The sequence below is a fragment of the Erigeron canadensis genome, chromosome 4 (assembly GCF_010389155.1).
Source record: "Erigeron canadensis isolate Cc75 chromosome 4, C_canadensis_v1, whole genome shotgun sequence".
Classification (NCBI taxonomy): Eukaryota; Viridiplantae; Streptophyta; class Magnoliopsida; order Asterales; family Asteraceae; genus Erigeron; species Erigeron canadensis.
The window spans coordinates 21,931,802-21,946,252 of NC_057764.1; the positions used below are offsets into that span (position 1 = coordinate 21,931,802).

The 14,451-nt window shown below is 33.1% G+C and overlaps 1 protein-coding gene and 1 long non-coding RNA gene across 2 annotated transcripts; both read right to left on the bottom strand.

The window, feature by feature from the left end:
• Positions 1-1,934: 1,934 nt before the first annotated feature.
• Positions 1,935-5,716, bottom strand: LOC122594912 (seipin-2-like). The gene is made up of 2 exons (XM_043767199.1): positions 4,723-5,716; positions 1,935-2,628 (listed from the first exon to the last, which is right to left on the bottom strand). The coding sequence occupies exons 1-2, from the start codon at positions 5,584-5,586 to the stop codon at positions 2,143-2,145; spliced, it is 1,350 nt and encodes a 449-aa protein (XP_043623134.1). The 5' UTR covers positions 5,587-5,716; the 3' UTR covers positions 1,935-2,142.
• A 2,036-nt stretch (positions 5,717-7,752) lies between these two features.
• LOC122594889 lies at positions 7,753-8,362 on the bottom strand. Its single transcript, XR_006323136.1, has 2 exons — positions 8,120-8,362; positions 7,753-8,025 (listed from the first exon to the last, which is right to left on the bottom strand). It is a non-coding gene; the product is annotated as an uncharacterized LOC122594889 (long non-coding RNA).
• Between the last annotated feature and the right edge of the window lie 6,089 nt (positions 8,363-14,451).

The following is a 14,451-nucleotide window of genomic DNA, read 5'->3' on the forward strand; positions in this document are numbered from 1 at the left end:
AAAACATTACACTACATTCTCTTGGCAGATAATATCTGAAGTTTAAAGCATTATTAATTTATTATGTACAGAAAATCAAACAAAAATTAATTGTACTCACCTTAATAGAAACAGGTCCCAATAACATAAAAGAGTAACAAATATGCACATCAATTATGAAATTCATATTCTTATCATTAATCTGGGTCCAAATAAAACAATACAAACTACAACAACAATACCCAATCCCGTCAAAAACGAAATACAGGAAGGTAAAATCTAAACAGTCCTGTCTCTTATTATCTCCAGCAAAATTTAAAAAAAAAAAAAAAACAGAAAACAGCCAAAAAATATATGGGATCACCAAGTAGCTAAAAATATGATTAATAATAGTAACTAACAAATAAAAATATGAGAAGGCAGAAGAAAGGATTCAAGTTTAGAAAAACAAGTATCATCAACAACTTCACTCACGCACCATCTGCATTCCTTGTTGTTATTTAAACACTCTGTTTTTGATACAAAATCTCCACACTCTTGTTGTTGGGTCTTCTTCTTAACAATAGATCCATAAGTGGGTGATGTTGAAAGTAGAAGCAAAATTATGAAAATGGTGATCGGGATCATATGTGATGATGGTTTCAAACGATTTGGATCCATTTTCGTTTTTAGGGTTCGTGGAACTAGATTAATTGTGGGGTTTTTTGTTATATATGTGTGGAGTTGAAGGACCGAGAAAGTAAATACAAAAACATCAAGGCTCAAATTGAAAGTTTTAGTGGAAAGTTTAATTATTATCCAAGACAAATAATAAACTTTTATTGAAGGATAACATGACTATTGATTACAAAATAGGGAGTGATATATGTACTCCAATTGCTCACCAAGAAGAAGTTTGGGCGCGAGAGCAAAAAAATAGGGGTCATTTACGCTGTTGTGTCAAGAAAAGTTGCATCATTTTTTAGCCATCTACAACAATTGTACAATGCTTGTATTGTTGTGGATGACCAAAAGTAGTTGTAAATATATCACTTTCCTTACAAAATAAGTATATATGTTAAACTTGATAATAAGCTTAGTATTTAGTCAAGGTTTATAGGATCGGAAATTCAAGTTCATAGAAAAAGAAAGGTTTACGAAAAGCTTAAGCGAAGCACCTTGACGATGATATGAACTTTTAAAATCCATAACATTAGATTAAGAGGAGTGAGACGACTTAAGGACATGTTTGTTTTTAAGACTGAATTGATAAAAGTAACTGAATAGATAAATAATGTCTGTATGGATTAAGTCAATAAGATTATTATTTGTTTATTAAGTAAAAAAAAAAACATTTTTGATGAATTAATGGATTAAGTATTTTTGATTAAGTCACGACTTTTTTTTATTAAGTCACAAAACAAACACCACCTTAGCCTCATAATGAACCCCATTTATCGCCCCAGGCAATTTGGCCTCCAAATTTTTCCCTTCACATCCAAAATTCGTCGCCCCATTTTTATTACATATTCAGTTATTCACTACCATTATCCACTTTTAAGTTTTTTGAAAGGCTTTCTAAACACTTGCTTGGTGTCACATGACATAAATTCCTCGAATAACTTCACTAGTTTTAGTTTTGGACATGCATAAATGGAAATGTGTAAAAAAGATTTTTGAAAGCGATAGATGTTTTATGATTTTTTTTACATCTTGATACACTTTTCTTTTACACCATTATGCATCAAAAACGGCTTTTTCTTCGCAATTATAAAACCCACCAAAAAGGCCAATATACACAAGTTATGCAACCTTGTACATATAGAGGTTTTCATTTGAACACATTTCATCCAACTCAACATCAGATGTGTATGCCGATTTGCAGGCACAAACAGTAATTAAAGGAAGTTCCTACTTCCTACCTCAAAAAGATTATTTCACTATACATTAACTTGGTACTTGTTTGCAAAATGTCATTTTGAATCATCAAGAGAACATTAGTATATACAAAAGAATACATGAATCTTGCATACAATTATGACAACATCTGCACTTTCTGTTCAGCAGAAAAAAATAAAATTACCCGAACCTTATGAGTTAGGTTGTAACAAAACAGACACAGTATACTCTATATGACTCAACGGCAGGTTCAGTTTAGCCATTTCTGTACATTTACCCAGCAATCTACTTTGGAACTGGACGGGTGTTTCGAGATGCGTTAGCATTTACAGAAACACTCCTCGGCTGTAGCCTTGGAACAATCATAGGAGTACAACATACAAGAGTGAACAACATTTCGATCAGAAAGATCATAAGACTAACCCATATGTACACTGTCCCTTTCCAAGACCACAAAATCCTTTTTAAGAAGGGTGGTTGCGACTCTATCTTCAAAAATGCTTCATATATTTCAGGAACACCTGCACCTTTTGTATATTCTGCTCGTTGTTCCAATGTTACCCTCAAGCAGGACAAAGGGTCATCTCTTTCTGTATATCCTCTGAATTTTATGTTTAGTGTTTGGGATTCCGATGAGTAGCCAGAGATTAAGGGTGCTAGCTTTAAAAAGGTCAATATAAGGCGGATGGGTTGACTTCTGTAGTGGAGCATACACGGTTGTCTAGTGCTTGCAAGACGTTTGCCGTCAACAGAAAGAAAGTCTACTCTGACCTTAAACGAAAAGAACATAAACAAATGCTGGTTATACATAAACTTTTATCAGATAGTAACATTGACATATTATACCCAAATTAGATATAAAATGAATATAAGCAAAACTGCAGTATACTACTCAACAAATCAAAAGATTTACGTAATTAGTAAGACATTAACTTTTTAGTAGTAGTAGAAGGTCGGAAAGGTCGGGTAGAGTTTGGGGTAACATATTAAAGATAGGAGAGGTTCTCGATGAGGTAAGGATCGACTTTACTAATTCTTTTGAAAAGATGGACAATGATGGGAAGGACACATTATTTTGGAAAGATATTTGGGTGGGGGGCAAGGGGTACTAAAAGTAAAAATGTGAAAAATTATTTCATTTAGAGAAAATAAAGATGTGAAAGTGGGAGAAACAAGGGGGTGGATCGACGGGAAGTGGGCGTGGAGTTGGGATTAGGTTAGGGAGCTGCAGGGAAGGGTGTTGGGAGAATTGGAGGATTTAAATAGGATGGTGAGGGGTAGGGAGGTAGGACTAGAGGATGATGATAAATGGATATGGGTGTTGGGTGGTGATGACGTGACGGAAAGTTTTCGAGAAGAGATTTGAGGAGAATGGTGGATGAGAAAGTACGGATAGTCGGAGAAGAGAGGAGAGGATGTGGTATAGACTGTAGAGTAGTTCCAAAAAAGGTATGCATTTTTGAGTGGAGACTTAGGAATGATCATATCCCAGTTCGAGTCAATCTTGAAATGATGGGAATTGGCGTTCACAGTACTCTTTGTCCATGTGAGGATGAAGTGGAAACCATTGATCACTGTTTTAGTGTAAATTTGTTTTAGAACTATGGAAAAAAGATTTTCGAGTGGTGGGGACCCCCGGGGGGGGGGGGGGGGTGATGTTAAATAATACAATTTCTAATGGAGAATTAGTCAAAAATGAGGGCTTGGGGTCATTTACGGATCAAAAGAAAATTGCATGGAAGACTATTGTGTAGTCATCCCTATATATGATTTGGATAAAAAGGAATAACAAAGTGTTCAAGACAAGAAAGCAGGTGGGACCTAATTTGTTTAGAGGAATTTAAATGGGCTCTTTTGGGTGGTATTCTGCAAAGAAGAAGAATTCAGATGTGTCATGGGAAAGTTGGAAAAGGCCTGCAATTGGTATCTTCTGAGTAAGGGAGCTGCTACAATTTTATGAAGTTCTCATGGTCAAATATGGGATTGTAAGTTGAGTCTCTGTTGTTGTCAAAAGGCCTGATAAAGCATTCTTGGTCAATAGTTTCCATTTATTATTTTGCATATCTAAATGGTTGTTTTGTAACCTCAGCCCATTTTACATCTTGTAAATGGGTCATGTAGTAATATATGTCTGCATTTTCCAAAAAAAAAAAACTTTTCATGCTTTTAAAGAGCATATTTTCAGCAGACAGATCATGCTCATATTCTCTAAATCTTATTCATTTCACTTCTGTTCCATTTCAAAATCTCATTAACCAATTTATTCTCATTATTCTATAACCTTCTAATGTAGAAAAAAATGTACAAGGGGATGGAACTGCTACTACATTACTACTGTCGCATTTTAGTACTGATTCTCAGATATGTTTGGATAAACATATTTTGCTGCTTAATAATTAATAACATAGGGGCTTTTCATAGTAATTCATACCACCTGCAAAAGTCAAACGTTTACTCCTCCTAACCTAATTCGAGGGTGTTTGGCTTAATTAGTTTTTATGGGAGCTATTGTCTTATTTGGTTTTGGCTTATCTTTAACAAGTCAAGTTTTGTGGCTTATTTTGGTTCACAGGTTTATAATGTAAAAGCTTATAAGTCATAAAGTTAGCCACAAAAAATAAAATAAGCTTCGAAATAAGGTAGGCCAAATATTTAACATTGTGATCTGACTAATACAACTTCAAATAGCAGAAGCATATCAAACACTATTGCCTACAGCCCTTTCTGTAATAGCTAATTATCCAAACTTAGATTATTACATATATTTCACACAATCACTTTCAAAACACATATCCAAACAACCAACTACAATAAATACAAATATGTTTCTCTACTATCAGCATAATCTGAAAGGCGAAAGCATACCTGGAAAATCCCAAGGTTTCTGTTGTAATACGACTCTGGCAATGTTAACAATACCGTAACATACACTTTACGACCAGGAGATATAACTCGATAATCGTCGCCCTCTCCGGGCCCAATCAAATCACTGCATTCCAAAAACGACGACTCTGGGCATGACATCAACGGTACAAAAGCCGTAGGACTATCTTTCGTGTAATCAAAACTCAACTCCTGCATAATCATTACCGGCTCTTCCAAAACACGCTTCAAAACGACACCACTAACAACAAACGCAAAAATCAACAAACTAACCAAAACGAAACCTACATAAACCGACCATAACAACCCCCACGCGATTTGAACACACAACTTCGACAAAGACTCGTTATTCCTAGTCAACATATCCATAACCCTATCAACACCATCAAATCCTAAACTAGAAAATCTCGATATATTCGTTAATATATATTCTTTTACAACGTTTAGGGTACTAAACGGGTCGATCATAAACACATACGAATAATAAGGTAACCGTAATGGAAACATGATTGAATTAACTAACAAATTTAATTGAAACTCTATCATTTTAATCCCTAATGAAAATAAATAATTGGAACCATAAACAGGTAAATGGGTATCATTATTAACATTAGTGATTTCAGAAGTATTGTCATTTCCATTTTTAGAAAGATTGTCAGAACTTGTAGTGTGATCTAATGTAATATTTTCTGAATTAGAAATGGTGGAATCAGAAGGGAACAAAGTGTTGTTGGAACATTCGGGATCAAAAGAGTCTGGTGCATCTGTGAAGGATTGTTTGTCGGATTCGTGATCCGTGTGTTTAATGATGTTTTTGTCGGAATTGGAGTGGTGGTAGTGTTCCATTTGTTGGAGATTAACAAGTGAGAAATTGAATTAAGGTTAGGGTTGGGAGATGATTTACATTTGGTGAAGAGAAACTGGAAAAGAGTAGAAGGGATCAAGGAATGATCACGTGTTTAGTGTGATTAAGGAAATTAATTATACTAAAGAGTAAACTGCTTTTTTGGTCCTTGTGTTATCACCCAATTCACAAGCGCAGTCCAAAATATTGCAACGGTGGTCCTATTTTAAGCGAGTCCAAAATATTGCAACGGTGGTCCTATTTTAAGCTTTTGATTGCGATCTTAGTCCAGAAAGTAACAGTCATTCGTTTTAAGCCGTTAATGGAAATGTGTGCTACACACATGATGGGTATATGTGTAATTTAACCTCCCAACTACCCCTATAAATCCCTTTAACCTTGCCGTTTGCAATCCAAATTAAATTAACACCGATTCATCACATTTCCAACTAGAAGAATACCCGTACGTAGCTTGGGTTATACTTAATAAAGATATTTTATAACTTACATTTCAATTGAACACGAGGGTTAGTTTCTTTTTTTAGTTACTTGTATTAAGTTTCTGAATGTATAAATAATATTTGTATGTATCAAGTAAAAGATAGGTAATTAACAATTATTTAAAATTTATTAAGTCAAAAAGAAAACATCAAATTGACTTAATTATTAAGTTATGCCCCCTCCCCCTTTAAAGCTTGTTTGGGACTGAAACCCATTTTGCAATCTTAAAAGTGATAGTTTTTAGATGAGTTTAGTTTTGATTATTTGATTGTAATTCTAGAATGTTTGTTTATAATCTCTAGTATCTTACAAGTTGATCGTTTGAATATTATTCATTTGAATACATAATATTATTTTGCCGTTCAAACAAAAACAATAAAATATCCTCAAAAAAGTTGAAATAAATAACGTCCAAATATTTAAAAGGGTTAAATGAAAGTATTGTGTGCGTTTATGTGCATCTCAAAGTTATATTTGTATCGTCATCTTCTTCATATCCATTATGATTGCTATGAATTAAAGTAGATTCTATTGAATTATTAGAAATGCGATGTATGACACTCTAAGTCTAACAAATATAGCCTTATATTTCAGTAGAAGTGTGTATTTTTATAATAAGGGAAGTGATATTCATACCACATAATTTGATAAATTTATCACTGTTATACATTACATACTTGTACAGTATGCTATAAAACATGTACAGTATGGTAAATGCATCAAAACTTGTGGTACAATTATCACTTCCCTTATAATAAGGGTTGTTTTTGTAGATTTTTACTTTGAAATCATTTTAGGCCAATAAAATGTTCAAACTTAACGGCCTAAATAACTAAGCTAGTAATTGAAACAAAGGCCTAAATAACTAAGCTAGTAATTGAAACACATCACCCTAATATACATCACAAGCTAAAATCATTATACATGTCATGATTTCATTATAATAACTTAGTGGTAAATGGTTCCATCCATACTATAAAATATTACAAAAAAAAAAATAAAATTGTACAATACCAAAGAAATGATCAAATTAAAGCTTGAAACATGATAATAATAATAATAAAAAAGAAAATCTCAAAAGAAAATCCTTTCAAAGTGAAGAAATAATCAATAAACTATTGTCACAAATACAGAGAGATGAAATTCGACTCCAAAATTAATATTTGTTGAATCGGAAATACACGAAACAGACACACTACTTGACTAACAAACATATATAGGCATATAGCAAAGTGGAGATACATATATATATGTTCATGCGTGTCTTCTCTGCCCGTGGCTTTTGGTGTTGGACGAACCCGTAAGGGATGGTGGCGGTGTCCGGGACTCGGCGTAGCAATGGCTAAACCCGCTTCCACACTCACCCCCTCGTAGCTAGTGCATTAGAAAACTGATTATTTGTAGTGCATTAGTAAACTAATTAATAATATCAGAGCCAAATTATGTTAGATATCAAAGAGACAAGTATTGCAAATTAAATAGGAACAGCAAGTGATTTAGTCCTAGTCAAGTAATTAACTACTACGTGAGATAATCGGGGGAAATTAAACCGATTGACCTATTATTCTAGTACAATCTATAATGACGAGCCCAAAAGAGAGAAAGCAAGTTTGTGCTCGAAGAAGGGTAGTACACATTCCATCTTCAATCAATTAAACACAAAATAATACAAAAACACACATTCAATGAATAAGACTTTTTAATAATACTACAAAAACTATATGAGGTAAACAAAAATTGATTCCTACAACGTTGACTTTATGGCAGTCAAAGAAAGAAAAATAAACTCCTACAATGTTGACTTTATGGTCAAAGAAAGAAAAATAGACAAAAAAAAATTGCTTCGCAAGAACTTCACTTTATGGCAGCAAGGTTTTAAGAAAATATACAGTTGTCTAGGGCCACGTCTATAGCCTCCTCTTCTTCTTCGTCGTTTATAACTGGAGATATATACACAGACAATATAGATATATGAGTATATCAACATACGAAAAAAAAGCCAAAACAATATGAAAGAAATTATATAAAACACACCTGGCCCTCCCCACTTACTCGCTCAACTTCTTCAATTCCTCCTGGAGAGGAAACTGCATGACGAGCCATGAAGACGAAACAGTGCCAATGGCTCCCCCTGAGGTGAATATGAGACGAAACGAATGGAGAGGTCGTAATGGGTACTCCTATATATTCTTATGGTTCCTGTTTGGATTCTTAGATTCCCATGTGTAAATGAAAAGATATAAAGACTATATATAACAAATATATATATATATATATATATATATATATATATATATATATATATATGAGATTGTGTATGTGTGGGAAAATATGGAACGTGATGTTATAACCCAAGGCCAAAAGTCATCCATCCATTTTAAAAGCTAGTAATCCTCCGTTGAATATAACGGGAGTTAGTTATTCCCAGTGTAGTGCTCAACCCACGTTTCTATTATCTATTCAACTAAAGTTCCGTTTTTAATGGACTAATTTAAACGGCTTGGATCAAATGATAATCCCATTGAATGATCAAGATTGAGTAGAATTCTCACTCATTGGTGGCAATATTTATATATAATAACAATGAAACCAACAAATCCCTTTCTTTTCCATAAATTTATCAAATCAAAAGAAAATCCTAATAAAACTAAAATCCCCATTTTTTAAATAAAACCCTAACACACGATTCATAAATACTTGATCTTCAATTCATATTTTTGGCTAATTTCTATTTCAGTTTCTTTAATCTAAACAAACTAAAATAACATATAGTTAGAATTCCTTTTATTTGAAATCAACCCCCAATAAACCCATAAAAATCTAAAACATAAACATGTAAAAACCGAAATCAAATCAGACTCGGTGATTAAAATGGTGGTTGACAATCAACAAAAAACCCATTGGTTTTCTCCAATAGTCACAAAGAAGATATGGCGAATGAAGTCATCCTCGATATCTGCAAGGAAGGGTTTGTAAAGTAAACTTCGTTGATAATATGGTCATCTTCAGTGATTTAGTGAGAGGTGTCGCCCAAAAAATGATAGTTTAAGTTTGTGTTACAACCCGCAAGAAGTGCTTTTAGTTAAATCAATATGTTTAGAGTGTTGTCACAATACATAAAATTATTGGATTTAATGGATGTCTAATTAAAGCAATATGTTTCTCATGGAAGTGAAAGTGGTACTCGTGGTGGTGTTCTATTTGAGAAAATGAAAGTGGACTGGTGGTGGTGAATTGTATGTAAGTATCTATATTATTATTATGACAACGAAAACTACAATGGTACCAAATCCTGGCATAACCAGGGTATGGGGAGGTAAAATGTAGATAGGCCTTACCCCTACTCAAAGTAGAGAGCTAGGCTGTTTCCAGATCTACCGAGGTGGAAGGGACCTCCGGCCCAAAGATGATAAAAATAAGGTTGGATCCACCGGAGTGGAATATAATCTCGATCTCAAGCTCTCAATCTTAAAACTCGATCTGGATCTCAAAATCATATGCTCAATCTCCGATCTAATGTCAAGGAGAAAGAGCCGTTGGAAGATGAGAGAGTGGAGAGAGAGAGAGAGAAACCAAGGAAGTATCTATATTATTATTATTATCTGAGAGTGAAATTAGGTTGATAATGATCTTTGAAAAGTTTACAATACAACAAACATGTATATATATACAAATCAATAGGACAACGATAAGTGATTTTGGAATGTGCTCGCAAATTAGGTGATAAGACAGGGACCAAAAATGCAATTGATTCTATACTAAATTTACACGCTATAGGTTAATATACTTGTTTTATATTTTACGAGGATGCTTATTGGTATTAGGGGCGTTTGGTATAAGTGCATTGTAAAGAATAGAATGGTAACAAATGATGGAAATGATGTGAATGAGAATGAAATCAAATAATGATTTTTTATTGAATCGTTTGGTATAATCAAAGAATGAGAAACCACCACTATTAAGATCAATAATAAATAAATAAATCACAATTATTTTTTTATTTCAATTTTCGTTTTAGATAAGCTACCGATCAAGATTTTGTGATTTAACATGCTAATAACATATTTTATTTGACGTCAAAATTGTAAATTAAAATCAATAATATTTTAATTAAAATAAGTGAAAAATGAAGGGAAAAAAAAGAGAAGTAAACACACTATTAAGATGTGAGATGTGATGTACGAACAATTTGGCAGTGATCTACTACAAGGATTTGTGTGGATCTTCTAATTTTTGTTTTTGAATTAGAAGGATTAAGCATATGAAGTGTTGAAAGTAGGGTTGGTGAATGTTGAAAGAGCTATGTGTTATTTCTTTCCACCCTTTCCTTCCTTTTTTGTAAAGAATGGTGAGAAAGGAAATGTTTTCATTTTCTACCTTTTTGTTTCCATTTTAAATGTTACTAAACTAAGAAAATAATTCTCATTCCATTTCCATGCATTTCATTACATCCTACAAAACACCTTTTATAGTTTTTTTTATTAATTCAACTTAGCGTTATGATAATATATGTATGTGATAGTTTTATTAAAATAGATAGATAGTATCCGTATTATTATTATTATTATTAATATTATTATTATTATTTTGAACGACTTTCTATGTTTTACCACTTATCAGCACAATGTCGTCAAATACAACGGGGTAAGTTTTTTCATGAATAACTTTCGATAACTTTTTATAATGGTTTAATAGTGTTAAATGTTACACAATTTGTTATGAGGAATGAAAATATATGACAGTTGAATATTTAAGTTTGGGTATGGAACCTCATACATTAATTTTAGTATTTTAATTCAATAAAAATATGAAACCCAATCATTTGGTCATTATACAATATATATTTGAAAGTTAATATGTGAGATGCTTTATATCTAAATTTGAGTAACCAACAACCACGTACATTTGTTATACGCAACTTTGGAAGTGAAAATATTGTTTAACTATGAATAGTATTGGTATTAATTTAATATTAATATGTATTATATTCGGAGGTGATAGTAATGTATACTATATCTATTTTAAATCATAAAATATTCAGTTTATTTTTTAATACATGTTTTTATGTGTTTTTAATGATTAAAAATTTGAATATATTTTTATTTTTTCTTTTATTAAAATTTAAATAAATTACAGATTTATAAAAATTTGGACAGCTGAAACTTTGAATTAACTTTCTAAAATTCAAGAAATGATGACGCAATCATAAAAACTCATTGACAAAATATTATATTCGTCTTAACTGCTCATTCTGAGGAGTTATACTTATATTTGTGAAGAAAAATGTGTTAAAATTGTAACACCCCGACTAAGGCGGAAACATGAGATGCCACAGAACGACATGGTACAAAAGATTTAAATATAAAACATCAACTCAAGTTTTCAAATGACATTCAAAATCCAAAAGATTACAAATTAAAGATGACGTCCAAATCCATTACACAACCAAATTCATAATTAAAATGATTAAATGTTTGCAATACTTGTTCAACCATACAAGCATATTAGAGTCCAAAAGGGTGGTCCAAGCTACGCACCTAAATCTTTAACCTGAAAAACATGAAGAAGAAGAAGTGTCAACTACGAGAGTTGAGTGAGTTCATAGGTTTTTAACTAACAACATAAAGTGTATATATATATATATATCCATCATAACCAAAAATTTGAGAGTCACCAAAATTTCCATGTATACCTCCAATGTAACATTTGAAAAGCGTATGTTCCACTTACTATAATCAACGTAGTAAAATTACTATCATATAACCACAAGGGTATAATTCAATCAACCTTGATGAGTAAATGCTTGAGCCACTACTACTATCTTTTTTTCAAAGTCCAATAATAAATAAATAAATCTTGCACGAGCTGTCAATCAAGTGCCGTAATAATAATAATATGAAAGGGGTCGTGCCATGGAGACGACCTAAGTAAGGTAGCTAGAACACCCGTGGTCGGACTGGAAGCGGAGGTTGTCACAAAGGCAACCAACCTTCCACCGTTACACAATTGGGTGGGTGGACGAAACCTAGTTGCGCAACTAACTAACTACAGGCCTCCATAATCGGAGTAAATAGTAGTGAACCGAAGAAAGCGGTTTGACAGAACTCAAGCTCATCATATAAATCATTTATCATAATGAACATGCGAAACAATTTCATTTCATAATCATAATATCAAGAATCATTTCATATATATATGTAATAATAAAAGCAATTTAGCTTATATATCATGCTTTTCACCCCGATAGTTAAAACACATAAAATAGTTTGAAAGGGGGCTATGACTCACTTGAATTGAGAGTGAAAGAGGGCTGATCAAAAGCGAGATCTCTGGCTAGTGGTGTCTTTCCTCAAGCAAGCCCTTGAAGAACACTTTTTGGAGATGGAAAAAGGGCAGATTTTCGTGACTAATATGGCCTCCAACAATCCCTATTCAAGCCCTAATACAACCCTTAAACTATGCTTGAATCAACCCTTTATTAATCTAGCCTAAACCCTTATTATTAGTATAAGTTTAAGTTGGATTTTTGGCTTGTTCTTGCTCCCTTGATGGCTGCCGTTTTTGAGAGAGAAAGGAAGAGTATGGAAGAGTTTTTTCTTGGGAGAAAATGATGTATGTGAAGTGTGTGTGAAAAGTGGAAGTTCCAAGACAAAGAGTGTGCATGTATATTTCAAAATGGGTGATGTATGTGTGTGTGATGAGGGGGGGACGGCCACATGGGGTATTCAAGGGGTTTTTCCCCTTTTTTTTTTTTTTATAAAAGTTGTGTAAGTATATTTGTTGTATGTATATATAATTTGTGTTTGTTTTATAAGTGTAATGTAAGTTTAGTTGTAATATAAATGCATGTCTTATCCTAGCATATGTCTATGTGTGTGTCATGTATATGTGTATGTATGTATACATTTTTGTGTTTTAAATTTGTTACATGGCTTATTAGTTGCATTATTGTATTTATTTTAAGCATATATATACACTTAGAGATTTTTAAACACTTTTATATGCTTTATGAGTTATAAATATTTTTAAGTTGTTCATGACATTTCTTATGACCAAATATTATTTAGTTGGATTGATGGTACAATTTGTTGGATATTTATAAGGATTTCTAATTGTTATCTCAACTTGTGAGACTCGCTTTATTAATTATAACTTGATTTGATCATTAAGGTTTTTGTTCAATCGTATTTTATTAAATTGAATTTAGAATTAATCAATAGCTTTAGATTACTAATTTGGGGCATTACCTACTAGCTTCAAGTATAACTATGGCTTGCGGGAACGTAGACAACCTAACTAGCACATATATAATATTAAAAGTACGGTTGTTACAAAAATTGTGTCAACTTTATTTTACCTGGAAAGGGAATACACATAGGGTGGAAGGAGTGGGTGTCGGGTAAGGGTTCGGTTAGCCTTTACCCGATCGGTAACACCATTTCCAGCAATCGGGTACCACTCGGCTAGTGAAAATCGGGTATCAATTTGAGCTTTGAAGCCGAAGCACGGGTAAGCGAGAGAGACATTGGAATGGGTGTGGGTCCCCCCACTTTCGAACGTTGCAACGTGATTTAAAAATTAAAAAAAATTTTTTACCCCTTTATTTATATAAAACACTCATTATTATTCCACCCTTTATTTTCACACACTACCATCTTCTTCAATATTTACCATCTTCTTCTTCCAATTTCATTTCACACACAACTTACTTACTAAAATGGACTTTCGTGATTGTAAAATGGCCATCCAAACTCACCTCAATTACGGCTCCAAACACCTCTCTGATGTGAATAACGTGATTGCATCCGTTTCTGAGAACAAAGCGGCTTACCAAGCCGTAATCGACCGACTTACTGCCCCGGGTTATGCTCCTAACAACGCCGAAAGTGAGCATCTTGTATATCTTCGTCAGAAGATCGACTGGCTGAATCAAGTTATTTTCCAACTAAGCGCCGCTTCTTCAACGTTGACCCGGACGCTAGATCACGGGGTATTCTCGCAAGCCAGTGTGGGTGGTGGACAGGATGTACCTTACTATTCTGACCCGGGGGTATTCTCGCAAGCCAGTGTGGGTGGTGGTCAGTACGTTTCTCCTCAATTCGCCGTCAGCTCTCCTGAGCCCTACCGCTACATTCACCGCAACGACGGTGACAACAATGTTGACTCGGACTATTCCGAGTGTTAGTTATCTATTTTAGTAGTTTATGAAATGTTTTTATTATGTGTTTTTAGTATTATTTATGTATTGTGGTTTTTTTATTTTAATGGAATTATGTTTATGTTTTATGTTTATATTTTAATGGAAGTATTGGTATAATAAAAAAAGAAAATGAATTTGGGTAAGTTTAATTAATAAGGTATGTATT

What these genes read in the sequence shown, in the direction of transcription:
- LOC122594912 (XM_043767199.1), bottom strand. Translation starts at nt 5,586, where the DNA reads ATGGAACACTACCACCACTCCAATTCCGACAAAAACATCATTAAACAC. An exon ending in GAAACCTTGGGATTTTCCAG is followed by an intron (nt 2,629 to 4,722) that starts GTATGCTTTCGC and finishes TTTTCGTTTAAG; the next exon opens with GTCAGAGTAGACTTTCTTTC.